The 21712-nt window shown below is 38.6% G+C and overlaps 2 protein-coding genes across 2 annotated transcripts in view; one reads left to right on the top strand and one right to left on the bottom strand.

The window, feature by feature from the left end:
- The window catches only part of CNGB3 (cyclic nucleotide gated channel subunit beta 3), a gene marked incomplete at both ends in the record, with an annotated part of 123068 nt that extends 113760 nt beyond the window's left edge, over positions 1-9308 (top strand). The window contains 3 exons of the mRNA XM_084230544.1: positions 4991-5137; positions 5946-6120; positions 9048-9308. Coding sequence (XP_084086670.1) covers positions 4991-5137; positions 5946-6120; positions 9048-9308 — 583 coding nt within the window. The remainder of the gene's footprint in view (positions 1-4990; positions 5138-5945; positions 6121-9047) is intronic.
- Positions 9309-21402: 12094 nt separating this feature from the next.
- Positions 21403-21712, bottom strand: part of CPNE3 (copine 3) — a gene marked incomplete at both ends in the record, with an annotated part of 28373 nt that continues 28063 nt past the window's right edge. Inside the window, one exon of the mRNA XM_084230324.1 lies at positions 21403-21513. Within this exon, the coding sequence (XP_084086450.1) occupies positions 21403-21513 (111 nt within the window). The remainder of the gene's footprint in view (positions 21514-21712) is intronic.

Genomic DNA, 21712 nt, shown 5'->3' on the forward strand with positions numbered 1-21712 from the left:
GGGTGGGGGGTGGGAGGGGAGGGATTGGAGTCAGAATGGGGGGGTTGCAATTGTATGGGGAATATAAAAATAAAATTTATTATTAAAAAAAAAAACCCTATTGGATGCTTTGAGGTGGTCTTACATTAGGATTTCCTCCCTCCTTTTCTGCCTTTTCTGGTTTTAGTTAAACATCTTTCATGATTTTATCTTCTCTTGTATGATTTCATTTCTTTCTTAGTATATTAATTATAGTTCTTTTTTAAAAAAATGTTAGTGATTGCCTGAGAGCTGCAATATACATTTTAAACTTATCTAAGTCGGGCCTCCCTGGTGGCGCAAGGGTTAAAGAGAGCGCTACCAAGCAATCGACAGCCACTGCAGCAGGAGTTCAATCCCCTGTCAGGGAGCAACCCACATGGTGTAGCAGAACTCTCCTGCATCACTCACTGCTCCCCTCAGCAGTGTGTTTCATTCGATCAGCCTGTTCTGCTCCCCACTCTGTCTCTAGTGAATCCTCTCACCCCCCCACACCTCTGGCCTGTATCCCAATTCTTGTATGCATAAATAAATAAATCTCTAAAAAAAAATAAACTTATCAAAGTCTACCTTCACAAAACGTTCCACTTCACTTTGCTGCGGGAACCTTATAACAGTATTCCCGATTTTTTCCTACCTGCTCTTAAGACATCATTGTCACTCACTTCATTTATTCATATTCTAGGTCACCCAATGTATTGTTACATTATTATTTAAAATAATCTTTTAGATTAAAAATGGATCTGCCATATAACCCAGCAATTCTCGAAAGTATCTACCCAGAGAATACAAAAGACACTAATTAAAAGGGAAGTATGCACTCCCACATTCATTGCAGCAATATTTACAATAACTAAGCTATAGAAACAACCTACATGCCCCAAAACAGAGAGTGGATGAGGAAGCTGTGGCATATACACAATGGAATACTATTCAGTTATCAAAAATGATAAACTCTTGCCATTTATGACAACATGGATGGCGCTAGAGAGGATTCTACTAAGTGTAATAAGTCAGAAGAATAAATCAAATACCAGATGGTATCATTTATATGTGAATATGTAGAATATAGGGAAACCAAACAAAGGGTCAGATAAAGCCAAACTAACATGAAACCCTAGAAAACTGATTATAGAATTGAGGTTTCCAGAGGGGAGGGGTGGTTTGATAGTGGGTACAGTTTAATAATGGCACCTGAAAGGGGAAAACCTATACTTGTAAAACACAAACAACATTGTAAAACAGTCACCCCGCTAAAAGAAAAAAATATATATATATACTTACAAGGTATATTGCAGACCTTTAAAAAGTAATAATTGCCTTGCTATGGTATAAGCATTAAAAGTGGGACCCCACAGGCCAAAATTATTTTCAAAGTAAATGCTAAAATCATATATGAATATACCATTGTGATTTTGCTGTATTAAAAATAAATTGTCATGACTTAAAAATCTTTTAATAAAATTATCTTTTATTATAGATCAATGAATAAAATGAGTTTTTATTCTATGTCTATTTTTTCTCATGTTTTACCATTCTTTATTCAGACCTGTATTTCTAAAACTATATATCATTTTCTTTTTTCTGGTAGAACTTATTTCAACTTTTTTTTTGCAGACCAAGTCTTCTAATCTTGAAACCTTCAGTTTTTGTTTTTCTGAGAAAATCTTTCATTCTATATCACTTTAGTAGGATAATTTCACTGTCCATAAAGTTATAGGTTGGTGGTTTTGTTTCTCTCAGCACTCAATATTTTACTCTATTTTCTTCTTACTTGACGAATTTCTGAGTGACAATCTGCTATAATTTTATTCTTATTCCTCTGTAGAAAAGGTGGTTTTTCCCCTTCTGGATCCTTTCAACATTTTCTCTTTGTCTTGGTTTATTACAGTTTAAAATAATATGCCTAGAAATAGTGGGAGGAAGGATTGTGTTCATTCTTCTTGGTATTCTTTGAGCTTCCTTGACCTATAATTTGCTGTCTATCATTAATTTTGGAAAGTTCTTGCCCATTATTCAAGTATTTCTTCTCCATTCTCTATTTCTTCTAGTATTCTAATTATAGATAATTTATATCTTTTGCACTCCTGTTTTTTAAGTTCTGTAGGTAAGGTGTTTGGAAGCTGCCACTCTGTCCTAACAACACGTAAAAAGCTCAACAGAATGAAAAATAAACAACTCTCCTTGCATCTATGCAATAATGGAGGACAGAGGGTAAACTTTTGCCCCCAATATTGAAGAGGCAGATGAATTATAGGGAGCCACAGTTTACCAGAGCAGAGGCTTACAAGCAGAAAGTTCATTGGAAATCACTGCCCAGACAGAAAAACCTGAACTTTTTTTCTTAAAGTTTTATCTATTTGTGCATACAAGAATTGGGGTGTAGACCAGAGGTGTGGAGGGTGAGAGGATTCACCAGAGACAGGATGGAGAACAGAACAGGCAGATTGACTGAAATACACTGCTGAGGGGAACAGCAGGTGAGGCAGGAGAGGTCTGCTGCACCATGTATGTTGCTCCCTGACCTGCCGAGATCCAGGATCCAACTCGTGCTGCAGTGGCTGGCGATAGCCTGATAGCGCTGTCTTTAACCCCTGTGCCACCAAGGAGGCCCAAAAACCTGAACTATTAATGACTCTGAGAGTTGAAATCTTTAGGGGGACCCAGTTGCGGAGAGAAAGGGGCTGCTACACAGTATTAATGAGATTTATCTTTAGGAATTCTACCAACTTCCCATAGTAAATCAAAGAAGAACCCACTCAGTCTTTTGACAGGATGAAGAACAAGGGAAGCATTTTGAAATACACCAGAGCATTCTGTTCTTGGTAAGGTCACTTATAGGAGAAACAAGTTGACCAAAGCCTAAGCTGCTAGGACATTAGCAGCGTCTAACTGACCTGTGGAAGGGAAATACCCAACCCTGTGTCCTCTATCCATCCTGTTCTGTGAAAGAGGTGAGGAAAAAACTCAGAAAACTGGTGTGCAAGTTCACAATCCAAAGACAAGTGTTCACAAAAAGACTGAGACCTGATCACGGACTGTAGATCACTTCACCACCCTCCTCCCACACCTCACCATCTATAACTGGAGAAGGACATATTGTGTAATATAAACCTTCAGGCAAAGGCTGGACAGTAAATGTGTGTTCCTATTGCCAGGATGTTTTCTTTTCTACCCCCAGAGATTGTGTTATTATTAATGGCAACCTTTACCTTCCTTTTGTATCTGGTGACTCCAAGAGATTCAATCTATTGTGTTATCTTCTCCGTGCAAGGACTATAGTGGTTTTGTCTTTTTTTTTTTTTATTCCCAACATTTGAAATATTTTTTCCTTCATTTAAAAAACCAATCCATATTTTCAGGACCTCCCTGGTGGCACAGGGATTAAGTCTCAGCTCTATCAAGCTATTGCCAGCGACTGTAACATGAGTTAGATCCCCAGCCAGGGAGCTAACCCACATGGCACAGCAGACTTCTCCTGTCTCACCCGCTGCTCTTCTCAGCAGTTTATTTCAGTAGATATGCCTGTTTTGCTCCCCACTCTGTCTCTGTTGAATCCTCTCACTCCCCACACTGCTGGCCTACACGCCAGTTCTTGTATGCATAAATAAATAAAAATAAATCTTTAAAAAAAAGTTTATTTTCAAAGTATTGGCAGATGACAAAATTTTTATCCATTTGTTTCATGTTATAACCAACCGTTCACTGGTCATTTCTCAAATGCAAAATACCTAGGTATACCTCTGAGAGATAGAAAGCCCAGATTTTACTGAGATGCCTAGTGGTAAGTTATACATGAATAACTACACTGCAGAGAAGTTAATGACTAAGAAACAAGATGATTTGGGAATTAAAAAGGAAAAGAAATTGGATTCAGGGCCTCCCCTGGTGGTGCAGCGGTTGAGCGCTGGGCTGCAAAGCTGCCCGCAGCCTCTGCAGCGCCGGTTCGATCCCCAGCCACTGGCGAGGGTCCCACAGGACGTGCAGACCTCTCCTGCCACGCCCACTGCTCCCCTCAGCAGTGTATTTCGTCAGTCTGCCCGTTCTGTTCCCCACTCTGGCTCTGGTAAAAACTCTCACCCTCCCACACTTCTGACTGTACCCAGTGCTTGTATAAATAAATAAATAAAGCTTTTTTTTTTTTAAAAAAAAGAAAGAAAGAAATTGGATTCACCTGATGCAAACAGGCCATCATTAAGATTTGATGTCAGAATCATGTTTGTCTGAGGCCAGATGGAAACAGAAGGTAAACTCAAGCAAAATAATAAAGGGATTACTGACCAAAGTGAAGGAAGACCTAAGAGTACCAAACAGGGGATGGCTCTTTATCCCAAAGCCAGCAATACCTAGGAAATCACTTCCACAGCTAGGTCTGAAGAGGAAGGAGGGAGCACATCTTACCAGAATCCAGAAAGAGCTGTGGGAGTTGTACTTCTAGCAGATGGCCATGTGTCAGGGACTGGGGATTTTGCTAAAGAACTGATGTCACTGATAACCTAAGGTCTGGTGGGGAAAGAACAGGGACATAAATGCTCCTATCTCTCCCCCAGTTATCTGACTTCCTACTGGTCTCTCACATTAACTAAACCCAAATGAAAGTCAGTGGACAATCCTATAGAGACTTAGCAGCAGAGAGGACGAGGAAGGATGAAAGGGAGGTCCGGGGGAGCAAATGGAGAACACCCAGCCCAAACGAATTCTTTGCTTCTGGAATCTCAGATGAAGAATTTCACAGAGCATTGAAACTATATGTCCTTGACTTGAGGTGGGATTTAGGTGCAGAAGACATGGAAAACTATCACCAGTTTCTTGTTACCACATTTTGACTCTTTCTGAGAGTCACTTGAACTCTCACCTCTAGGGAATGACTTCCGAGGCATATATATGGTTATAATATCTTCTGTTTATTTTGTTTAAAATTGTGTTGGAGGAAGAATGAAACTGGTGACAAAGATTCATTTTTCTGTCACAGCCTTCTAGCAGCAAGTGGAGGAAACCGGCGAACTGCCAACGTAGTGGCCCATGGGTTTGCCAACCTTTTAATATTGGACAAAAAAACCCTCCAGGAAATTCTGGTGCATTATCCAGATTCTGAAAACCTTCTCATGAAGAAAGCGAGGTACATCCTTCAAAACCATAAAAGAGAAGAGACGGCCTTACTTTGTAAAATCTAAGAGGAGAACGATATTATTATGGCAAGGATAATCTTTCTCCACAAGATACACTTAACCAACTGTTTATGCAGTTATTGACAATATCACAGGTTAGGAAAAGGTGTACATTTCTGGCAGGTTTTTCCAGAACTCTCACTATGCTATCTGAAATAGCCTTTCTCTTCTTGACTATTCCAAAGAACAGCTTCTTAGATCTTCATTGTTAACTGGTAAATGTCTAGCAGTATATTTGTGTGATATTTGTCATTTGTACTTCATACAGCACAGCTGCCATCACTGATGCCTGTACTGTTGACTTTTAAGTTACTTTTCCAAAAGTCCTACTTCCTTAAAACAGAACTAATGAACATCTCAAGCTTTATTCTTTTTCTTTTCACTGATGCCAGCAAGATCCTAGTGTTCTCTCTTTTGTTTGGCATATAATCATGCACAAGCATTTTATTTCTTTGAGGAGGGAGTCCATTTTTATTTTCTAAATGCTATATTATGAAGCTCAAATAATTAGGTGTACTTGTGTAACTCAAAAAATAAAGAGCTATTTAGGGAGAAAGAAACACTCATTTAGGTGAAAGGCATACTTCAAGCAAGTTTTACTTTTGACTGTATTTTCTGGATAGAGTATAAACATTTATTTAACTTGTTGCAGTTTGATGTTAAAAAAAAACCTCCAAAATGTATATTCAGCAATAATCATTAAAGTGTTTTCAGTATAAAATTAATTTAATTAAAATAATTTTTCTCTCCTGTCCATAGAGAACTTCTAAAGAAAAAGTCTACAGCCAAAGAGGCAACTCCTCCAAGAAAAGGACTTGCCTTTCTCTTTCCACCAAAACAAGAGACACCCAAAATATTTAAAGCTCTCACAGGAGGTCCAGGAAAAGCAAGTCTAGCAAAGCTACTTAAATTGAAAGGAGAACAAACAGTCCAGGTAATAAGGCAAACTAAATGGAAGATTATAATGAAGAGTGTGCTGGACTAAGTCAAACCAGACAAGCTCCTACTTTAATTCTGTTACTGAAAAACTGGGCTAATCTAGAATTATCTAGTACTAATAATTACTACTTTATATGTAGCACTTATTATTAAACTGTTCTCATACATTATCACATTTAATGCTCATGGGTTTATTATAGTTTTTTTTTTTTTTTTAAAGATTTATTTATTTATTTATACAAGCACTGGGTACAGTCAGAAGCGCGGGAGGGTGAGAGAATTCACCAGAGCCAGAGCGGGGAGCAGAGCAGACAGAAGGACCGAAGTACACTGCTGAGGGGAGCAGCGGGCGGCAGGAGAGGTCTGCGCGCCATGTGGGACCCTCCTCCGGTGGCCGGGGAGCAGCCGGGAATCGAACCGGCGCCGCGGAGGCTTCGGGCAGCTTCGCAACCCAGCGCTCAACCGCTGCGCCACTGGGGAGGCCCTAGATAGTTTTTTTTTTTAAGATTTATTTTTTTTATATTCCCCATACAATTGCACCCCCCTTATTTTTTTTAAAGATTTATTTATTTATTTATTTATACATGCACTGGGTATAGGCAGAAGCGTGGGAGGGCGAGAGAATTCACCAGAGCCAGAGCGGGGAGCAGAGCAGGCAGAAGGACCGAAGTACACTGCTGAGGGGAGCAGCGGGCGGCAGGAGAGGTCTGCGTGCCATGTGGGACCCTCCTCTGGTGGCTGGGGAGCAGCTGGGGATCGAACCGGTGCTGCAGAGGCTGCGGGCAGCTTTGCAACCCAGCGCTCAACCGCTGCGCCACCGGGGAGGCCCGCACCCCCCTTATTTTGACCCCAATCCCTTCTCTCCCTTCCACCTCCATAGTGTGTCTCTGGTTTATAGTTGCTTGTTGATTTTGATTTTTTCTTTATTATAGTTATTCTTTTTCCTGGTCCCTTATTTAGGTTTTCTAGATAGTTTTAATATATATGTACATATGAATACAGTTTCCCTCATAAGTTTTGATTTTGTAATTGCAAATCTGTCTACTCACTAAAATTAACTTGTAACCCCAAAATCAGTACTCATGCTGCTTTTGTGGTAATTTGCAGATAATAAGCGTGTGCTAAGCAGTGAAAACTGTCTGATGTAAATATTCCCATCTGAGGTTGAATGAAGGGACATTCTAATGTCTTGTTTCAACATTCATACTGTAAACAAGTGACCTTTTTACAGTCTATTTCATGCCAAAGTTTTCACGTATTTGTGCCAATTTTTTTTTTTTCTGCTGTTAAAAATGGTCCCCAAGCATAGTGCTAAGTGCTGTCTAGTGTTCCTGGCACAAAAATGCTCTGATGTGCCTTACAGAGAAAACAGGCATGTTATGCAAGCTTCATTCAGGCATGAGTTATGGTGTTATTTGCCGTGAGTTCAATATAATGAATCAATAAAATATATTAAACAAGATGTCTAAATAGAAATACATACAAAACAAGGTTACATATTGATTGGTTGACCAAAATGTTGAAGCCAGTGCCTTGTAGGTAACTAACCCTGCATTACCACTTAGTGCAATGGTTTAGTGCTTGCTAATTCCATGTTTGTCGCAGCTTTATAGAGCAAAGCTACCATGAGAAACAACTGTATGTGTATAGACGTATTCATAAACTTATCAACAGAGAGCATAAGTTACCAACAAGTCAGTAAACATTTTCAAAAAATTTCAATTATACATCACAAATATCTCAAAGGCAGAAACAGCCTTGTTGATTTCATCCACCTTTATGCTATAGATGAAGAAACTGAGAGAGCCAGATCAATGAATTGTGATAAAACCACAATCCATGACATAAGTCAGGTGTTCAGTCTTCTAGGCCTATTCTGAGCTGTCTTCCAATTCCTAGAAATGTCAAGCAACTCAAATGTTATTGTTTTTCTTTCTTCATATTTCTTTGATTCTCATGATAAGCCTATGAGGGACTATACTGAGAAACACAGCAGGAATTTTTGTTTTCTGAATCTGCTCATTATGTTATCTCTAAAACTATAAGAAATGGGTGGTTGGGGATGTTTCAGAAAATTGGTAAGGCAAATATTATAAGGTCAGTCACACTCAAAAGACAAAAAGTTGCTTCTTGGATTTATGTACACACAGCATCATGGTGAAAATTAAGAATAGAGTAAAACCAAATACCTCATTTATATTAACATGAAAAGAATAATGTTGGTAAAAGACAAATAGGGCTACTGAAGGAATATTGAAGTAAAAGTGTGAATTGAGGCTCCAAATTTTGTTTGTGTACATTTATAATTTATCAAGCCTTTATCAAACTGTCCCTTAGCATCACCAAGAAAGAGCATACTAGGTTTTTTTTAACTATAAAATTTCTACAGATGATATGAAACACAAAAGTTCCTAAGCTGTAGCTGAAGTGCCTGTGGTATGAATGGAGACGATTGTATGAGGAAAAAGATATGCGTTCTCCCTAGGGTTCTCCCAGGAGCTTCTGCAGGAGGAAAATGATACTTTTTAAGGTATTTTTATTGTATTTAATTAATTCATTTTGTTGAAAAAATATTATTTAAAATATTAACTTCATAAAATAAGTAAATATTTAAAATCAAAAACAAAGATTCGAACACTGATCTAATAATTCGGATAGTACAAGGACAAATAAGAGAATTTCTTGACTGAGCTAAAACTGCAATTCAGACTAACACCATAAGTCAAATGTGAAATTCTGCCCTATTCTCAAACATATCAGAAAACTTAGTCAAATGAGAGTCGAATGCAACATAGACATGATTCCTATATTAACTTAATTCAGACAGTCTGAGTGGTGATCTCTGGCTGTTAGATACTAATGAAGACTCCAATGACCTTGATTATAATTTCAGTACCAATTCTTTGTCACTGCCTCTTCCAGAAAAAAAATGAAAACTCAGAAGGAGGAGAGGATAAAGGAAAAGAACATGAAAATGAAAGAAGAGAGATGTCAAAGAAACCAGTAGAAAGATCCAAATGCAGTACAAGTTTTGTAATAGCAGAAGAAATGCCCCAGTCAATTGGAGGAGCCGCCTCACCCAGAGGAAATACCTGTCAATCACTCATCATCAGCGTGGCTCCTTCTGCTGAGACTGGGGAAGAGGTACTGACAATTGAAGTCAAAGAAAAGGCTAAGAAATAAATGTTTGATTGTCTTTAGATGTAATCTAGCTAGTTCCCAAAGAGATTGTACCCAGGATTGTAGCTTAAATTAATGAGGGGAAAAAGTCTTGCCAAGACCCTTGAGAAACTATACGCAAATCCCTAGCTTAGTTTCTAGGCCTTATCTGAGAGTGATCTTATGCAGTGGTAATAAGAAGATTATTAAAAATCAACCCTATTCTCCCTTGTCATTAACTTTGTGCAACTGCTGTTTCTCCTAATTGGGTCTCCTAGTAGGTTTCTTTTTTCCCCGTCCATTCTTTCTTGATGCCTCTTCCCTCAGTTTTGAGAGCTTGATTTTGACTCTGATGTGATTCTCCAAACTTTTCTGTTAAATTATTTTTGTGTGGGGCCTCCCCGGTGGCGCAGCGGTTGAGCGCTGGGTTGCGAAGCTGCCCGCAGCCTCTGCGGCGCCGGTTCGATCCCCGGCTGCTCCCCGGCCACCGGAGGAGGGTCCCACCTGGTGCGCAGACCTCTCCTGCCGCCCGCTGCTCCCCTCAGCAGTGTCCTTCGGTCCTTCTGCCTGCTCTGCTCCCCGCTCTGGCTCTGGTGAATTCTCTCACCCTCCCGCGCTTCTGACTGTGCCCAGTGCTTAAATAAATAAACAAATGAATGAATCTTAAAAAAAAAAAAAAAAAAAAAATTATTTTTGTGTGTAAATTATTTTTATGGCACTGTCATAGTTTAGTGTTATATGTGTATGATTATTACCTTTTACTTGTAGGGAAAATGACTTTTTTTTTAAAGATTTATTTATTTATACAAGCCCTGGGTACAGTCAGAAGCGCGGGAGGGTGAGAGAATTCACCAGAGCCAGAGCGGGGAACAGAACAGGCAGATTGACGAAATACACTGCTGAGGGGAGCAGCGGGCACGACAGGAGAGGTCTGCTGCGCCATGTGGGACCCTCGCTGGTGCCTGGGGATCTAACCGGCGCTGCGGAGGCTGCGGGCAGCTTCGCAACCCAGTGCTCAACTGCTGCGCCACTAGGAGAGGCCCGGGAAAATGACATTTTAACAAAATATGTCAAAAGTCAGGTGACTTCCATTCAAGCAAGGGTCATGAGCCACTCAAATACCAAATCATCTCAGCATCTGGAACGGAAGGGCAGCAGAGCTTATAAAGCCTACGGATAAGAAAATCTGAGTTATGCAGGGTTCCCTGAAGAACAATGTTGGGCAGCAGGACTAACAAACCAACCCATGGGCAAAAATCATGCTGCCACATATTTAGAAATTGTACCAGTTGCTAAAGAAACAAAGATTTTCCTTCATACCAAGGTAAAAGGCAACAATTTACCTAACTCTTTTGGCTCAACAGACTCAGGCAGGAGAAATCAAATCATCCTCATCTTCATATAGGCTAAAGTGATATTTTTTAGTATCTTCCTCAAGCATTTGCTTCAGAAGATGCCAGATCTAGGCTTCTCATTTACAGCTTTAGTAAAAAATGATAAGGTTAAGAAGGCAGACTGTACTCACGTCAGATTGACATATCCGTACAATTTGCAGAACCTACATGTACAGCTGTTTACAAAATCTGCAAGTTAATTAAGTGCACTTTAGGAAGTTGTCCTCATGAATCAGCTAGCATTAGCATAATTACCAAAGTTTCCTGCTGTGAGGAGACTAAAAAAGCCAGGCTGATGTCGGAAGTCTAATACATATAGAATTCCATTCTAATAAATGCCATTAGTGTATAACATTACATTCTGTATAATAAGGCTATTTCTGAGTCCCTGAAGATGGTCATTGTAACAGCACTATGCTGAGAGGGCTTTAACAAATTATATTAGCCAAGAAGCCTACAACATAGATGCATTCCACAAGCCATGTATAAATGGCTCGCTATCATTTGGTACAATCACTGTTGTGTTTTTGTTTTTTTTTTTAATATAGAGTTCAAGTATCATGGAAACATAGCAATATTTACAAAAGATTGGTTGGTTGGTGTTTACCAGGATTTAAGGAAATGTAGAGAAAATTTAAATAGTGCATACTTGTAAATGGGAGCTTGTATGTAGAAAGAACGATTAGAGAAGCCAGAAAGAAAAGGTGTAAATAGGGCCTGAGAAGTCTGATAAGAGGAAGAAAACAAAGAGAAAAAAAATCCTGAACTTTTGAATAGTCTATTTTCCTCTTACACCCTGTAAAGAAGTTAGAATATAACACCATCGAAATGTATGTGCTTTCTCTGTCCCTTATTTCCCCTCCCAAACTATTCTACTCCAGATAATAAAAATAACATCATCTTCATTTTTCCAATGCCTCAGACTAAAATCAAATAATCAGTAATTTTCCATTGCTTATATATTGTAGTTTTACCAAATCTTTTTTCTTTCTTAAATCTTTCTAGTTATCCTTTCTTTTCAACTCCAATGATAATACCTCTGTACATATTTTCTGCACTATTCAAATAAACATTTATTTTTAAATGACCTGAGTATCTCCTAAATGCTGTCACCTTCTAATAATAGTGTTATTTTTGGGAGTTAGGATTTCAACACATGGATTTGGGGAAACAGAAGCATTCAAACCATAGCAACCACTTTTGCCCATATTACTTTTATGCTCAGAGAACTACAAGTCTCTCCTACTGATTAAATTTTAATTATTCAGTTTTATTACCACTACCCCAACCATAAGCTCCACTGAAGCTAATGTACTTGCTTTTTCTAAACTCACCACCTAGTCTTCTTACTATAGCATTTGTCCATGCTGTGTGCCATGGTACCAAACATTATCTCTGTCATTCCTATGCTTCCAAATCTTTCCCCACTGACTCTAAAAACATCAGCCCACGATAGTTCCAAACTCAAGGAATTATCTTTCGTAATTTCAGGAAGTACCACACAGTACAGTGCTCCATTGTTCTCTAAATTCAGCTTAATTATAAATTATTTCTGCTTAATTATAATTATAACAAGACAAAGACTAGCACTTTTGCTTTATTTGTAACAAAGACACATAGCCCAGGTTTTTCTTTAAGATAGATTATAAATAGCAATTAGTAAAGCAAAATAAGTTGGTAATCAATATAGAAAAGATGCTTGACTTCACTTGTACTCAAAGAAATACAAATCAGAACAAATATGGAAACATTTGAAACATTTGAAAGCAGGTAGTAATATCAAGTGGTAGCAAGTATGTAAATTGGGGTTCTTATTCTGACATCACTTAGTAAAATTCTGGAAGTACACCTTAGAACTCAGCAGTTCTGCTTCAGACATATGTAGTCCAGAAAATTCTCAAGCAGGTTCTTTTGAGGAAGTGCATAAGAGGAGATACATTAGGAGATGTATTATTTGTAGTACAAAGGACATGGAGGTAACTGGTGTCTACCACTAGGAAAAATGAATTTAAAAACATGTATGTAGATGTGCTTTTAAGATGAATTCTATCCAGAGCCTCCCTGGTGTTGCAAGGGGTTAACATGCAACCTGTGAAGCTAACTGCAGCCACTGCAGCACAAGCTCGATCCCCGGCCAGGGAGCTACCCACACGGCGCAGCAGACCTCTCCTGACTTGCTCACTGTTCCCCTCAGCAGCGTGTTTCAGTCAATCTGCCTGTTCTGTTCCCCACTCTGTCTCTGGTGTCTACTCTCACCCCCATACCTCTCTGGCTTATAATTCAGTTCTTGTAAGCATAAATAATCTTTTTTAAAAAAATGAAATTCTATCCAGGCTTTAGAAGATTTAATGAGTTAGATTTACACATGACAACATAAATAAACCATTTTTTAAAACTAATCTGGTTTTGGGGCCTCCCCTGGTGGCGCAGCAGTTGAGCGCTGGGCTGCAAAGCTGCCCACAGCCTCTGCAGCTCCGGTTTGATCCCTGGCCACCGGCTAGGGTCCCACATGGCGCGCAGACCTCTCCTGCCATGCCCGCTGCTCCCCGCAGCAGTGTATTTCATCAATCTGCCTGTTCTGTTCCCCGCTCTGGCTCTGGTGAATTCTCTCACCCTCCCACGCTTCTGACTGTACCCAGTGCTTGTATAAATAAATAATCTTTAAAAAAAAAAATAACTAATCTGGTTTTTGTTTAAGTTAAGAAAAAATAATAATACCTTCAATAATACCGTGTATGTGTATTTTTACAAAGTTTATTCATTAAAGAAAATTAGGGGGAAAACCTACAAACCAACAAATTCAAGTTTGCTAATTTGCAGTAACAAAGGGAAACCTCGCCAGAGAAAATATAGATGTTCCAGGATAAGGAAAGAACATGTCACTACAGGAAATTAGGGAAAGGTTGAGGGTAGGTAGAGTTTAAAGGAAGTGATGTTTTGATAGGCTCAAATTAAGGCAAGGCTGTAAGCAGACTGAGGGTCCAGCCTCCTTAAATCTTCCTTTATCATTCTGCCAGACCTCAGTGTAACTTGCCTTGAGTCATTGTGACTACAAAGATGTCCCAAGTTAGGAGTAATTTGGCACCTCTACATATCTGTTAGCTTAACACTGGTGTTAAATAAATCTAAAATAATGTACACCAGGTTTTGTTCCATTTCGGGTATGCTTATGTGAAAAATTGTTACATGGAGCCCCAATATGAGAAGTATCTGTTCTTTCTTTAATTTGGTTCTATTCTATATTTACAAGAATTGGAAGGCACTCGCAGCACTCAACAGAGCATATTCAAACACACATAAAATAGGTAACAGGTACAATGCTACAAGAGAAACGGTGTACAGACAAGCATAGACAGGTCTGACTGACATCCCACAAGCAAGTTCCCAGCATCCCTAGTCATGCCGGGATTTGATCACATTCTGTTTTGGGATTGAACCAAAAACATCTATACAAGGAATCTTGGCTGCAGAGGACCTCTAAGCTGAGATTCTCTTGGGTGGGGGTGATGGCAGGTGTCTTCCATCCCTCTAGCCACAAAATAGAGGCTGACCAACCAGTTAGACCACTAGAAAACCTCCAGTGAAAGATTTGACTCTGCGGATCACTACAGGAGTTCAGCATTTTGATACCACATCACAGATCCTATCACTCTCATCTTGGCCAAAAGTCAAAAACCCAGACATCCAGGTCACCCCACCAATAAAGAGTGAGGTTTTTCTGGGCCTCCGCCGTGGCGCAGCGCTGTGAAGCTGTCCACAGCCTCTGCAGTGCAGGCCCTGCCGGCCAGGGAGAAACCCACATGGCGTGGCAGACCTCTCCTGTCACGCCTGCTGCTCCCCTCAGCAGTGTCTTTGGTCCGTCTACCTTTTCCACTCCCGGCTCTCTCTGGTGAATTTTCTCACCCTCCGGCACCTCTAACCTGTACCCCAGTTCTTGTATAAATAAATAAATCTTAAAAAAGAAAAAAGGAGTGAGGTTTTTCTAAAACCTTTTTCTTCCCCTAGCACTGCTAACCCACATCTCTCTCTTCTTTGAACCCCAATAGCCTATATTCATTAGCCATTTGACTAGTAACAAGTAGTCCTTTACTGACTACTTGCATAAATATGTGAAACTTCTTCCCTTACCCCTACCTGGACCTGACCTCATAACCAATCACCAAAGGTGTAATGCAGAATGGACTGCTTAAAAGGGACATATGGGACATATCCTGAAAAATTCTTCAGAGAAGGAAAGAGAAAGCAAGGAGTCACTCAACAGAAGTTCTGTACTTTAAAACTTAAAATTAACAATTGAAAATTTTTTTCTGTGGGTCCAAGTATTTATTTAGTAAGCAATTTTGACTCCTCTGGTGTTATTTGCTCAAAATTGATCACAAAATTACTTCATATTACTTTCATCTGTGGCTCTCAAAACTTAGCACAACCTATAAGCTGTTCTCTAGTTTTAAAAAATGCTTTACATTGTTAGACTCTATTGATTGGCTTTGCTAGCTAAAAGTTAGTGAGTTAAAATAACAATCACAATTCCAAGGCGCCCAGTTTGTACTGAATTCAGCTGGTGGTTCTTCTGGTCTTAGCTGGATTAATTCAGGTCTGTCATCAATTGCTTGATTGACTAGGGACTGGCTGGTCTAGGAAGACTCAGCCGGAACAAGTGGTTTCCCACCCTCCAAAAGCTAGCTGGACTTGGAGGCTGTGCAGGGTTACAAATGAGAAAGCAGAAGAGTGCAGAGTTTTCAAGTTCTGGATTCAGAATTGGCACATCAGTTTCTACTTTTCTTTTAGCTAAGTTGCAAACCAACCTAGATTCAAGAGATGGGAAAATAAAATCCATCTCTTGATGGGAGGACTGCAGAGTCACATGGCAAAAGGGGTAGATATTGAGAGGGGAAGGATTGTGGCCACTTCTGCATTGTGTCACCAAAGCATTGCCAGATAAAATACAGGATATCCAATTAATGAATGTTTTTATTGATGTGCCCATGCCATATTTGGAATGTGCTTCTAATAAATTATTCATTCTTTATCTAAAATTCAAATTTGACTTGAATACCTGTATTTTGTTTACTGATTCTGGCAACCCTATATACAGAATGTCAAAAATAAACAAAATCTTTCTTTATATAAAAGAGATAACTTTGAGGGCCTCCCTATGGTGCAGGCGGTTGAGCGCAGTGCTGTGAAGATGTCCGCAGCCTCTGCAGTGAGGGTTCAATTCCCAGGCGGCCAGAGAGATTCCACATGGCACGGCAGACCTCTCCTATCTCTCCTGCTGCTCCCCTCAGCAGTGTCTTCGGTCAGTCTGCCTGTTCTGCTCCCTGCTGAGTCTGCAGTGATTCTCTTAACCTCCCGCACCTCTGACTGTACCTCAGTTCTTGTATAAAAAAATAAATCTTTTTAAAAAAAGAGAACTTTGAACTTGAAATCACTTTACTTGTATAACTATATCAAATACTGTATTAAAATGAGCCAAAAGGTTTAAGTACACACACAGGAAAGGAGTAAATTGGTTCTCTCTCCATATTCTAGGGCTTAAATTTAGGGCTTAAATAGCCCTAAAATAATATGACACACTGTTTCATTCCAGTTATGCATTAGATGAAAAAACTGATACATTGAACACCAACATGAGAAAAGTCTGTACTTTTTTTTTTTTTTAAGATTTTATTTATTTATGCATACAAGAACTGGGATGTAGGCCAGAGGTTTGGGGAGTTGAGATGATTAACCAGAGAGAGTGGGGAGCAGAACAGACAGATCTACTGAAATACACTGCTGAGGAGAGCAGTGGGCGAGGCAGGAGAGGTCTGCTGTGCCATGGTCAGCTCCATGGCTGGCAATTGATCGAACTAGTGCTGCAGTAGCTGCCCGAAGGCTTCAAAGTGCTGCTACTTAACCCCTTGCGCCACCGGGGAGGCCCCAGGTCTGTACTTTTTCTGTAATTTGTTTCTATTATTTTCCTATGAAGAACTTTAAAAATCTTAGATTTTAATCATTATACTGTTCTAGAATTTATTACATCTAATCAGACCAAAGATATTTGAAATTGATGTTTTACATACCTTCCTCTACACTGTAGTAAAATTTGATGTTTTATTCTATGAGTTTTTATGGTTGGCTGTATTTTTTCTACTATAATTTTTGTGACTAGAAGTGATGGTGCAAAGGTCAAATAAATGTGCATCATTAAGCAATACAACTTGACATTTCAAGATAGTAACTCCCTTGGATGAGGAAAAGGAAGTACACATGAAAGGTCACAGACCCTCCCGTGTTCCCTTTGCATCTCTAGCTATCCCTGCCCACTGCACACAATAATTCTCCTACAAATTTATGAGGATTCTCTCCGCTGAGAATCCTAAGTAATCCAGAATTCAGCACAGAGTGCATGCTAAGGATTATTAAGTGGGCTCGTAATGCAGTTTCTTGCATCTAGCTTTAAATAAATCAAGCTCTATTGTTTATATCATAATCTGAAACATGAAAGAAAGTGAACTGAGTTTCCTACGCCAAGCCTCCATTTACAAAAGTCAAAACAAGAACCAGTACAGGATAACATCACAATATGGCAGAGTCCAAGGCAAAAGATACTGCATTGTTATGGTTTTCTTCTTTTCTTTTGTTTTCATAAACAACAGAAGTTTCTCATTTCAGAAGCTGGAAGGTCAAGACTGGTGTCCCACATAGTATTCCAAAAGTGAAGATCATGGACTAACCTGATAAAATTAGCATTTACCTAATCCAATTACCTTTATCCTAAGTCTGAAATCCCCTTCGTGTCCCAAAAGCCTCCCCAGGATGCAAACCACACAGAGCCCTCAACCTCACCTCTCCACAATTCCAGCACTTTCCCCCTTTACTTTATGTCCCAGAAAACTTAAAATTTCTTTCTATTCCTAAAACAATTCGACTCCGTCTTTGTTGTTTACCTGACATTTTCATAAATGCCTTTCACCTTCATCCCCCTAACTTTTAGGTCTTAGTTTAAGTGGCATATTCTCTGGTTATTGCTCCTCTCCTCCTCCATGGGTTAGGTCTCCTCCCATTATTTATTAAATCACACACAGGTCTCTGTATTACTCATTTACTTTCTCTCTTCCCCAGTCCATTTTTTTCCAGGGAGGAAACAACCACCTCTATCCAGCTCGACACCATAACCCCAAGGTCTTACCAAATTACTACAACATAACAGAAGCATTTTTTTTTTTAATTTAGGTGGATATATTCTACTGTTTAGCACAACTGATAAAATGTTAGCACCATATTTTTCAGACCAGCCTCATTATAAACTTAAAGTTTTTCCCTTACTGCATCCAGGAAGTACCTTGAATATATTTGATATCTTTAAAATAAATATCATAAAATAATAAAGTCCTCTGAGACTGTTTGATATGGGAAAATATGGAATACAGCCCACCCAAAATACTACATTCATTTTTATTTCTAACATTCTTGTTGGTTTTGATTAATTTAGAGAAAGAATGAAAATGAAAACAAAGCACTACTGTATTGCATCAAGAAATAATTTTATCCAAAGGGAATTCAAATGGAAGATATTGAACAGCGATTTACATAGTAGTAACATATAAACTAATTATCAAATATGACATCTATAAAAGCACAAGAGTCTCTTATAATCTTAACCAAACTTGTGGTTGTTTTTTTTTTTTTTCCCAAAATTTTTTTTAGATTTATTTATTTATTTATACAAGCACTGGGTACAGTCAGAAGTGCGGGAGGGTGAGAGAATTCACCAGAGCCAGAATGGGGAGCAGAACAGGCAGACTGACGAAGAAGTACACTGCTGAGGGGAGCAGCGGGCGTGGCAGGAGAGGTCTGCGCCATGTGGGACCCTCGCTGGCGGCCAGAGATTGAACCAGCGCTGCAGAGGCTGCAGACAGCTTTGCAGCCCAACGCTCAAATGCTGCGCCACCAGGGGAGGCCCCAAACTTGTGGTTTAATTTTCGTGTTACTTCTACATATTTTACCTCACACATAAAGACTAGAAGGGATTTTATTGAAGTTGGCTTTTCATAAAATGTACATAACCAAAAAGGCCAATTATGTCAAAATACAGTATAAATAGCATGAGGCCTTGAATTTACTCTGGAAAGACCTAAGGCACTACCAAAGTGAACAATTATAAATCCCTGATCTGACTTAAAATTTTTATGATATTAAAATTTCAATTCTAACCATTATGATGTGACCGTGCTAGTTGGTTCATCATTTTCTCAGGACAGATACATGTGAAAAATATTTCTCCCCAATATTTGTTTGTAATATATCTGATATTTGTTTATCACTGTCACGCCAATATTTGTTTGTAATATATCTGATAATAATATGTGAAAGTCAACTGGATTATTTTTTTCAGACCATTTTAAGAACTAATGGCACTTGACTGGATAGTGACACAATAGGGACCAAGACAATATTAATATAAAGCAATATTATATCAGCATGCAATGAGGTAAAGTGTCAAAACTCTAAGAACTTTATAAAATGGTATTTTAAAAATTATTAATGCTTTTATTCAAAACTGCAGGAAGGTACCAATTATCCTAATGTAGTAGAATCATAGTTCTTATAAATAATAGCATAGATTTATGAAACTATCCAAGAATGAAGAGTATAAAACAATTTTGCAAAGAGAACAATTCTGGTAAAAAAACAATATAAAATCATGAAGACCAATCAAGTCAATGGTGATGACAGAAGTACTGTTATTTGGCCAATGAAAACAACGAATGCTTCTGATCAGTGCTTCCCAGTCCCTTTGCAGGTAACTCAGGTGCTGGAAGAACAAGCGACCCTACACAGGAGGCAGGAGGAGGACCTGCATGTGGGACTCTGAACCTGCCCTCACTTCAAACAGAAAAGATCCACCCTATACATCTTACTATACATTGAGAACATGTGCAAATCATTTTATTAAAGACTTTGCATATTTAAGAAAGAAAATTCTGAAAACCATGGCAGCACATATATACTGATTCAAGTACATAAGGGGAAAACTGAAATTAGGACATATGAGAAACAAAGAATTAAAGAATGATCTGTTTTCTTCTCACCTGATGTCAAAATGGCTTGTTGCCTGAAGAGAGTAATGGATTACTTTACTAGTTAGGTAGTTGGGGATTAACAGCACATGTCCAGAGACAAGTAAGCTCAGTGGGAAGGTGATAACTGCTCACCTGGGCTAGCTAGACAACCAGGACAGCAAGCAGCCTCCCTCTGAACTTGACCTTGGTAATGACTGTTTCTGAGAAGCAAAAGCTGATATGGCCAAGAGCTTACTTCCTTCAGGCATTTCAGAGAAAAAGAGACATGGGCTGTGGCACAAGTTTTCATGTCAACAAGGCACTGTGTGCATCCACTTAAGGATACGTGAGAATTATGCAATTTTCAGTGCTAAATTATTAAAGATGATTGACTGATATAAGAAAATGTAATGCTTGCTAAGTAATATATTCTAAAAGGCAAAACTTAGGGGGGAAATTCTACTTTTAAAAAAAAAGCCTGTCCAATTTACTCTATCCTAATGTAGCAACTGGATTTTTTTTTTTAATTACAAGTTTTCTGCTTAATACAATACATTCTGGACTTAGGAAATAGCAGATTATCAATATGTGATTTTGATTAATAACTGGTATCATGAAGTTAGAAATCAGACTAAAAAAGTTATTCTAAGAAAAGGAAAAAATGTTTAAATGAATCTATACAAATGTACAAATCAATGTATGGGATCTTGGCAAGGAAAGCATAAAAACTATCTTTTTTTAGTATGTAAACTCGTTAGTTAGAAGGAAATGGAATTCTGACTTCTCCTTTTATATTTTGGTCCTCCTTATTTTCCTAGACAAAGCAGACATAACCATGTTAACAAACTCTAATTAAAATAATCTGATAATGTTGGATCTAGTGTAACCTATCATCTGTGCAGATAGAGAATCCTGAGTGTCACATATAGTCAATGAAAACATTGAACCCAACCATGTTTATTGTATTCCATGATGAAAACAAAAGATTAGAAAGGCAAATAAAATGGCTTGCTCTCATAAGATTCTCTTTACTCACTGATTGTACATTTTAAGAATTGGGTATGTACCTTTCCTTCTGGAAGGAAAGTAATTCAGTACTTTTCCTTAAGTATTATGCAAATGCAGGCTACTTTGTAAACTGTGCAGTGTCTCTCTAAACTGCAGCAAAATTCAGGTAGTTTTATCCCATGGAAAAGCACTTAATACAGTTATAGGAACAAATATCATCTAACTTAAGAAGGTCTCGTAATCAGATGTAGGCATAGCTTATAAAAAACATAGAGCCTATAGCAAACAAAGTAAAGCATCCTGCAAATTGCATCATTCCAACAATTTTACATTCTTTCTACTGACAAACATTCAGAAACAGCCTGAAAATAAACAACCACCAAAAAAATGACTTCTTTCACACTAGCTAGTAAGATAAATAGCCTCACTTCAATTAATATAAATCATCAGCATCACTGAATTATTTGGGCAAAGGTTAACTCAGAACTTTCCTCTAAAAAGTATATAAAAAGAATACTTTAGATACAATCCATTAAAGAACCAGGTTTACATCATAAATGTTGGGGTAAAAAGTACAATTTAAATGACAGACCCCTGATTTGGGTCGAGAGATGAATGTATTGCTCCACACAGCACAGAAGAACAACGCTTGCGGCAGCCACTGCTCCTTTATTTTGTAGCTGGGTTCTTGGGAGGAAGGAGTTTGTATGCATTGAAGTAGCCCACCACCTGCTGGGGAATCTCTGCCAAGACACACTGAGCAAGTGCTTCTTTTGGAGACTTGGGAAAACAAAATCAACATGTTATTATTAGCAAATTTTACTGGCATTTTGATAAGAAACTAAGAATACCACTCTACTCAGTAAAAAGTAGTAATTCCCAATCCCTAGGCTCATGCCTTATCTTTGGAATAGCTCATGAAAGATGGAATAGGTTAAGTAACCAGTGTTACTTAGCTTAATTTATCCCCCTAACATTT

This window comes from Talpa europaea (genome assembly GCF_964194135.1).
Source record: "Talpa europaea genome assembly, chromosome: 3".
Lineage (NCBI taxonomy): Eukaryota > Metazoa > Chordata > Mammalia > Eulipotyphla > Talpidae > Talpa > Talpa europaea.